At 40.9% G+C, this 8,907-nt stretch overlaps 1 protein-coding gene across 1 annotated transcript; it reads left to right on the top strand.

The window, feature by feature from the left end:
* The first annotated feature begins 3,536 nt into the window (after positions 1-3,536).
* On the top strand, positions 3,537-8,703 carry Bmi1 (BMI1 proto-oncogene, polycomb ring finger). Its single transcript, XM_055593735.1, has 9 exons — positions 3,537-3,934; positions 4,239-4,335; positions 4,885-4,940; positions 5,034-5,084; positions 5,214-5,322; positions 5,400-5,439; positions 5,716-5,814; positions 6,057-6,137; positions 6,224-8,703. The coding sequence occupies exons 1-9, from the start codon at positions 3,823-3,825 to the stop codon at positions 6,551-6,553; spliced, it is 975 nt and encodes a 324-aa protein (XP_055449710.1). The 5' UTR covers positions 3,537-3,822; the 3' UTR covers positions 6,554-8,703.
* Positions 8,704-8,907: the final 204 nt, after the last annotated feature.

The raw sequence follows: 8,907 nt of genomic DNA, 5'->3' as shown, positions 1-8,907 counted from the left end.
GGGACGCCCCATCTTATAGGGACGGGTACTGTGGGGGGCGGCGATCCCGGCGAGGTGGGTGTTAGGCTGGGGGGAGCCTCGGCAGAAATGTTATTAACTTAACTTGGAGGGACACTTGTGTGAAATTGGATGGCTGGTAAGATGGCGGTTCCCAGTTGTTCCCAAGGTCTTGTGCGTTTGCGGTGGAAAGGGTAAAGTTTTCAAGGTGGTGTTTGGTGGGAGCCTTGGACAGGGGTGCCGTAGGTACTTGGGGCGTGCTCCCCAGGAGGGGGGCATTTCAGATTTTGAGCTTTGTTTTGGAGTGAAGACGGTGCCTGGACGTTAGCTAGCCTTGTTGGAGGCTCCTTTTCTCTCTGCACTTCTTTCCCCCCTTTTTCTCTTCTTGTCCCTGGAAGACACTACAACTTTCCCCCTCGCTGTGGGATGCGCCGGGACTGGTGAGTTAGGTCCACTGTGTTTTCCAGATTTTGCTGCAGGTCAGAATAGGTCCTGTAGAAGGGGATGCTGCGGGGAGAGGCACCAGCGCGGTGATTCGGTGATTGCTTATGTTTACGTAGTCATTTGGACTTGACAGCACTGGAGCATGATCTTTTCCCCAGAGCTTTACAGTTAATAATTGGAAATAAACAAGGAGAGAGACTTTGATCATTCCCAATTGCAATAAAAGGATTTAGTGGGCTTAGTGGTCACGGTTCAATATCTGAAAGAGAATTGAGCATTAACCCCTTCTCTTAAAGTAGGCAAAATTCTGGGCACATTTGCCCAGCTGCAGATGGATGATGGCAGTCCAACCTGGTTTTGTAGGAGCCCGCAGCCTTTGGAAACACGCTGTAAACCTACTAGAGACTTGATACGTAGAGGGTGCGAATTGTTGACAGCGTGGTTTAATCGGGTTGTGAGGCTATGCAGTAACATTTGGGTCTTAAGTAGACTAGTGAGAGATTGAGGAGAATTTCTCAAGAGGCTGTTTTGTTTTGTTTTTAAGTAAAATTTTTACCCAGGAGTTCATTTCCATAAATCTTTTATGAAAGTGAGATACTTGAAATAACCTACTAGGTCAGATTATACTCTTGTAATAATATCTCTAAAGCTATGTAAAAGATTGTGTATGCATGTGTAGACACTCAAATATAGTCACATACAAACTTTTGTAAAGCAAGTAAGCATTTGGATGCATTTCAAAAGTCCACCAACACTCTTATCACCGAGCTCTTGAAAGTATGCTGTGTCCAAATAGGCAAAATTCTCCCCAGGAGTCAAGTCACCCCCAGCTTTACCCACACTTGCATTTGAGCAGTGACCCCAAGTGGGATTATGGAGTTCATTTGCATTTCTTAGGTTTCCGTCCTCAAGCTGATTGTTAACATAAGAGCTTTCTTCTGTTTCCTTCAATTTGACGTTACTGGTGTTAGGCCTCTGACTAAACACTGACAGCTCCAGCTGAGTAGGTTAGAAAGGCATGTTTTACCTGTATGTATAACTCTGTGTGCTTGTTGTATTTTTTTTGCTGACTTCCAGGCAGTTTCTGTGGTACAAGAGATTTTCTTAAGTCTTACCAAGCATGGAGTCTTCATGAGGTGGTCAGTACCGCCCAAGAGGATAAAATGATGAAGAACTGATGTTTGTGTCAGTAACAACATGATAATTGATTAGCATTATGCATGGTTGTAGGATCAGGGCCAAATTGTTTTCAACTAAGGTAAGAGAGTTGTGTGGATTCCGATTTAATGTGAATTTGAGAGGTTTTGTTCAAGTCCACGTGACTGAAATGTTCAAAGATAACAAAGATCACCTATTGAGACTTGACTGTTGTTTGAGTATGTGTGTGTGCTAATGTGATAGAGTGTGCCTTCTGTAATACAGAGAAGGGGAAAGGCAGAGCCTTCCGGGTACCTCCTTGATGGGCGGTGTGAGTAGGGTCTGGTTTCTTGCTTAGGCAGAGTGTCAGCCTCACTGAGCACCTTTCTAGGAAAGAGACAGTGGTTTCCCAAGAGAATTTTCTGTAAGCACCAGGCGGAGTGATCTTTAATCACCACGTATGGTTGATTCCCATCGTGCCCCTCTATGACTCCACTTAGATTGATGCTATTTGTTGACAGCATTCCAAACAAGTAATCCAAAGAAGGTTTCTGGTTGAAGTCCCAGGTTGCCCCTGAGTCACTTTTACAGAGAAGCTTGTTTTGGGCTTGGGCCATCTTTAGTGTTCATCACTGTTAATTCCAGCCATTGGGGTATATAGCTGGTACTTCCCTCTTCTGTATTAAAATTTCCTTAGCATTGAAGCCCCAGGTGTATTTTGCTCCAAATTATGCAAGTCCCAGATTTCCATTTCAGTAGGCGTAGAGGGCTTGTACTTCAGTCAGGTTTAGAGGGTCAGTCTTGGTTTAGATGTAAAGAGTGAAAGCTCCTTCCCCAGCAGGGCAGGTAACTGACTTCCCTGAGTGCCGTCTGTTGCTGACCGTTCTCAACTGTGAGTTTCCTAAAATGTATCCTTTGGGATTCTCATTTCATCCTGTGAGTATGGGATGAAAGTTAGGTGAGAAAATGACATTTGTTTCCCCCACCCCGTCTTTACTCCGCATCTGTCTTTCCATGTTGTCACCAATCCTCCCCGCTTCTCCTGCCCCCAGCATAGTTTATTCAAATAGAGGTTTGCCCCTTCTTTTAAAACAGATTTCAGTGTTCAGCCCTCCCAAAAACTTTGCATGGCTCATCTGCTCTACTGGAGGACTTGTTAGAGAAGGGAGCCTTGGAGGGTCAGTTCAGAAACGTCTCTGCAACTCCAGCCTTGTCTGGCAGGGGCTAAGTGCACGGTTGGCAATTCTCGAAAGATCTTTTAGTGAAATTTCTGACGTTTGCTAACAGGACAGACAGAAAAAGGCAAGATAAGAAAGTGGCTCTCCCCTCTCGGTGGAAGAGCCCCGGAGAGTGTCTGGAATGGCCAGCGCACTCTCGCTGGGGCTGGGACTGTGGTGGCGGTCACCCGGGGATCCACACCCTTCGGCCCCACCCCGCCCCTCCCCCGCGCCCGCCACCCCGCACGCCCGCAGAGGCTCGGCTTGGCCGGCTCCGAGCAGAGTTGCAGCGGTGGCCGGATGCCAAGTCTAAGACTAAGTTGCTATGGAAACCCCAACGGAGGCGAGTTCCGAATCCGGAGCAAGACCTAGCCCGGGGCACCTCGGGATCCGCCCCTCACATCCCGCCCGTGTCCGTGGCGCCCAGGCCTCAGCCGAAGCCCACTGGGTCCTTCTCTCCTGCGCACCCAGTCCGGAAATGCCGGGGTGCAGGAGGCGCCGAGCGCTTTCTCTTGGGGCGGCCCCAGCCCTGCCAGGTTCTGGTTGTTTGAGCCGTCCAAACCAGAGTCCCGAAGCTTTGGACTGGAGGGCCTGCAGGAAATTCCACAGTAAATTCGGAGACTTAGATGGAGCCTGGTGGCTAGTAAATCTCCGCGGGGTGTGCGTGGTGTCCGCGGAGCTGCGTGGTGTCTGTGGAGCAGAAGGACACAGAAGAAAGAGACCCGAGTCCACTCCCCTCCCAGCCCCCATCCCAGACCTTTTCATCTGACCCCAGAGGCCAGAAGTAAATTTAGTTGGATCCTTTTACACCATTTCAGTGGAGGTTATTCTGATCTCAGTAGTTAAGTTCCTTCCGTGGAAGACGGTTGGAGATCCAGCTGTACCGCGATAAGCGAGTTTTACGAACCCGCTCTGCATTATAGGGTATACGGTTACTTGGGATCCTGGAGATAATCGTGACTCAGTTTCTTTGAATTATGGCCAATTTTTTTTGTACGTGTCTTACAGGATCTTTTATCAAGCAGAAATGCATCGAACAACCAGAATCAAGATCACTGAGCTGAATCCCCACCTAATGTGTGTACTTTGTGGAGGGTACTTCATTGATGCCACCACCATAATAGAGTGTCTGCATTCCTGTGAGTACCCTTCAGCTTTCCTGTGTCTGTGCAGCCCACAGCTCATCCTGACTGTTAAAGCTTGCAGCATTTCCCTCATGCCTTGGAAACGTTTCTTCACAGTTGTGGGATTTCCTTTCTTTTCCATGTAGTGATTTGTGAGAATTAGGCAGTCTGTAGTGTTCAGGATATTAATTGGTTTCACTTTTTTACTTTGAGAAATACCTTTGTCATTTCCCATTCTTGAATTTTCAGTTCTGATAGTATTAACGTTTAAACCTCAGCTTTCTAAATTCACAGAAACTTTTTGTGTTCCTCTTTCTAGTCTGTAAAACATGTATTGTGCGTTACTTGGAGACCAGCAAGTATTGTCCTATCTGTGATGTCCAAGTTCACAAAACTAGACCACTACTGAATATAAGGTAGGCAAACGCTTTGCAGGAAACTGATTGTTAAATCCTAAGCTCATTTGTAAGCATTACAGGGAGTAGAACTTTAATTTCTTGCCATTTTAATGGTGGATGTGTTTTTGACAAAGTTCAGTATTATTCCAGTGTCTTAAAAGTATCTTTTCTGTCCTTTAAAACTAAACTAATTTGTTTGTTTGTTTGTTTTGTGTGTGTGTGTGTGTGTGCATGGCTTTATTGTCTTAATGACAGAGAGGAATAATTTTTTTTCAGGGTGTTCATATTCTTTATACTTAGTGAATTTAGTTACAGGAAAGGCTCACTTCCCTTGACTAATGAATATGATGAATGAATTACTGAATATAAGGTATTTGATGATTTGAAGAACTACAGCAGAGCCCTTCTCACTATTTTTCATATCAGTGTATTTTACACTGTATCACAATCAATGAAACACCACAACACCAAAAAACAAACAAACAAACAAACAAAAAAAAACATACCACCAAAAGCTTAAGAACACTTCCAGGTTTGCCGTCTTAATTGATTCTTACTCTCTTCCAGGTCAGATAAAACTCTTCAAGATATTGTATACAAATTAGTTCCAGGGCTTTTCAAAAGTGAGTAACTTGATTAAATTAATTAAAAAAAAATGTTGGTTTTAACCTGTTGTACCAAATTTCTTTCTTTATTTCCCTTCTCACATCTTTCAGATGAAATGAAGAGAAGAAGGGATTTTTATGCAGCTCATCCTTCAGCTGATGGTAAACTTTTGTGCGGCAAATGTTATTTATTTGGGGAAGGAAATTAATTTAAATTACGTTGTTTACTCTAAATTATTCCTTCCTCTTATATAAAAAAATATTTAGTTTTTAATTGAAATGTCTTGGCAGCTGCCAATGGCTCTAATGAAGACAGAGGAGAAGTTGCTGATGAAGATAAGCGAATTATAACTGACGATGAGATAATAAGCTTATCTATTGAATTCTTTGATCAGAACAGGTTAGTTCTGGAAATCTATTTCATGGTGCTGTGGTTATTAGACACTTTGTTTCATCAGTAATCTGTCTGTCTCTTAGATTGGATCGGAAAGCAAGCAAAGAGAAGTCTAAGGAGGAGGTATGTTCTACATTACAGAGTGTTGGGGACTCTGCAGTCTAAAACTTATGTAGACTGTTGTGGGGCCTTACGGTGTTCTTAAATGACCAAGTTGTGTTGGGAATATGTTGATCTAGTATTTTTAATAGTAAATTCAAAGTGCAGCTAGTTGAGAGTTTTGTTGCATTTGGTGTGAATATTAGTACTTTTTTTTTGGTCACATTTAGGCAATTCAAACTTTCTTTTTACCTGAAAGTTAGGAATTGGAGAAAATTACTTTTGTGAATGTGCTCCTAGGTGAATGACAAAAGATACCTAAGATGCCCAGCAGCAATGACTGTGATGCACTTGAGAAAGTTCCTCAGGAGTAAAATGGATATACCTAATACTTTCCAGGTACCTGTCTCATGCAGTTTATGTTGATTTTTTAACATTTTAGATGTTTCTTTATTTTTTATTCTGGACCATAAAAGGCAATACAAAAAAAATCTTAAATTTGGTGACTAAGTTTAAGATACTTCTTCAAATGGTTGGTGAAGATGCTTTTTTTAAAAAAGCATTTTGGATTATACTTAGAGGAAAAGTATATGAATTTACCTTTGTGTTTCTGTCACTGAGTACTTGAAGTCTCTCTCTAGATTGACGTCATGTATGAAGAGGAGCCTTTAAAGGATTACTATACACTAATGGACATCGCCTACATTTACACCTGGAGAAGAGTGAGTAGCTCTCCACCCTCAGGTTATACTTGCACCGTGCATGCAGAAGAATGTAGTGATTTTTCTTTTTCCTTTTAACTTTGTAGAATGGCCCCCTTCCTTTGAAATACCGAGTTCGGCCAACTTGTAAAAGAATGAAGATCAGTCACCAGAGAGACGGACTGACAAATGCTGCAGAGCTGGAAAGTGACTCTGGGAGTGACAAGGCCAACAGCCCAGCGGGAGGCATTCCCTCCACCTCCTCGTGTTTGCCCAGCCCCAGCACTCCCGTTCAGTCTCCCCACCCACAGTTCCCTCACATTTCCAGTACTATGAACGGAACCAGCAACAGCCCCAGCGGCAGCCACCAGTCTTCTTTTGCCAGTAGACCTCGAAAATCATCAATAAATGGGTCATCAGCAACTTCATCTGGTTGAGTCTGAGACTGTTACGGAACATATTTTTCAACCCCCTGATTTAGATACCTTCATCCATTACAGCTTTATAGATGCAAATACATGTGACTGTCGTCCAGTTTGCTTTCTTTTGTAGTGACATTAAATTTGGCCGTAAAAGATGGACTAGATGTGATACTTCATATGGATGTTAATTGAAAAGAAAGAGTCTGTAAAGAAATGGATTCTGAGAAGGCAGGCAAGATTGTTTCTGTGTTAGGAAAGATGTGAAATGTTTGGATTTGGAGATGTTCTGCAGTGGGTAGATATTGGGCCATAGTTTGTTAATCTCAACTAATGCCTACATTACATTCTCTTTGATTGTTCTTGTTATTATGCTGTTTTGTGAACCTGTAGAAAACAAGTGCTTTTTATCTTGAAATTCAAAAAATGGAAAGAATAAGCATAGAATAAGCATTCTATGTAGCCATGTCACTGTGAATAACAATTTCTTGCATATTTAGCCATTTTAATTCCTGTTTGATTTTTACTTCTCTGTTGCTACACAAAATGATCAAAAGAGACTTCAGTTTTACAGTCTGTATGCCTGAAATGCGGGTACTGCCCTTTCTTTTCCCGACTTGCTTAAATGATTCGCTTTTGTAAGAATCAGATGGCATTACGCTTGTTGTACGATGCCATATTGGTATAGGACAAAACAGGAAACAGTGTTGTATGATATATTTATAAATACTATAAAAATATTGTGTTTCATGCATTCAGAAACAGTTGTTAAAATTCTCCAAACTGGTTCGACCTTTGCAGAGGCCCACAGTGCACCCTGTGTTGAGGCTTGCCACCAGCACAGAATTTGTTTTTAATGTTGATGACTAGTTTGAAATCCTTTCCCACTTGGAAGCAAATGGCAGATCATCATAGTTCTGGCTTTTCTCCAATAATACTTTCAAAATTAATGTTGCAGTGAAGAAAAATTTTAACCAAGGCAAATGAAAATAGTGTTTTAATTTTTCATTGGTTAAAATAAAATTAAGGTGTTTTTAAATACTATTTATCACTGGAATTCTAAAATAGATTTTTTAAGTCAACCAGCTAATTGCTGAAGTAAGGCATTTTATCTACAATTATTTTAGTGTATGTGGCATAATAGTAATTTCAAATTTAAAAGTTGTTTTTATAGTTACAGGAATCTGCCTTTTCTGTAATGTCTGGAAATAGAAGCAATTTATTATGAGTTTCTACAGGTATTTTTAATAGAGCAAATATGTTGAATTTAAAATATGAACTGCCCCACCAATCCTCAGTTTTGCTTTGGTCGAACTTAGTGTGTGTTTATCACCATCAGTTGTTTGTAAGGATGTTTATTCTATATGAATATTGTTTCATGTTTGTATGGGAAATTGTAGCTAAGCATTTCATTGTCTCCAGTTTGCAAAAGAAGCACAATTCTATTGCTTTGTCTTGCTTATAGCCATTAAATCATTACTTTTACATATATTGCTGTTACTTCTGCTTTCTTTAAAGATTCAGTAAATGATGTTTTATGAAGCCACAAAATACATATATTTTTATTTTGACCTGAATTTGTACAGTCCCATTGTGTGTGTCATTTCTAAATAGATGTAAAATTAAATTTCATTTTTAATTGGAAAAATTCAATAAAAGGATATTCATTTAGAAAATAGCTATGATCTTTAATTAAAATTTTGCTATGAAAGCACAATGTGCAGAAGTTTTGGGAACCCTGTAGTGAATTTCAAGCCCTAAAATCTAAGGGAAATAACATTGTTGTCTTCAACTGATGTTGCTCAGTAAATGCTTTGTTGTATATTGCTTGAAAGTCCAATGGAAGAACTGTTTATTTACAATCTTTGAAGCAAAAGTTACCAATGTTTGCCAATTTTGGTGAATTTAACTCATTTTTTGTAGGCTTTTCTCGAGGTTTTCACAGTGTTACCTAGGACAGAAGACATCTCACCCTCTGTGACGGACTTACTCTGAGAGTGCTTGTTCAAATGTCAGGCACTGACAGCTCACTCAGCAGTGTGTCACCATACTTGAAAACATTTCCACTTATTGTATCTGGGAAGAGGCTTTTTACCCTTACTCAATTTGAAAACTGCTTAAGCTTAAAAGATATTTCAGTCAAAACTGTCTTTTAATAAAACAGCAGAAAGATGCATTGTGGTTTGCGTCTTAAATGACCAGTCATTATTGCTCCTACAAATGGAGATTTGAATTCTTCCCCAAGTTACCACTTTTAACATCTTCACCTTATGAAAGCCCTTATGGGATCTCCCAACTTTGTAATTTACCAAATTAGGGTACAGGAAAAGTTAGATTTTAAGTTTGACTTCGACTCCTAAATGTAGTCTAGT

The sequence above is a fragment of the Psammomys obesus genome, unplaced genomic scaffold (assembly GCF_907164565.1).
Source record: "Psammomys obesus unplaced genomic scaffold, mPsaObe1.curated_primary_1811, whole genome shotgun sequence".
NCBI classification, from domain to species: Eukaryota; Metazoa; Chordata; class Mammalia; order Rodentia; family Muridae; genus Psammomys; species Psammomys obesus.
Note: the sequence above shows the minus strand (reverse complement) of the source record. Positions and strands in the feature narration are given on the sequence as shown.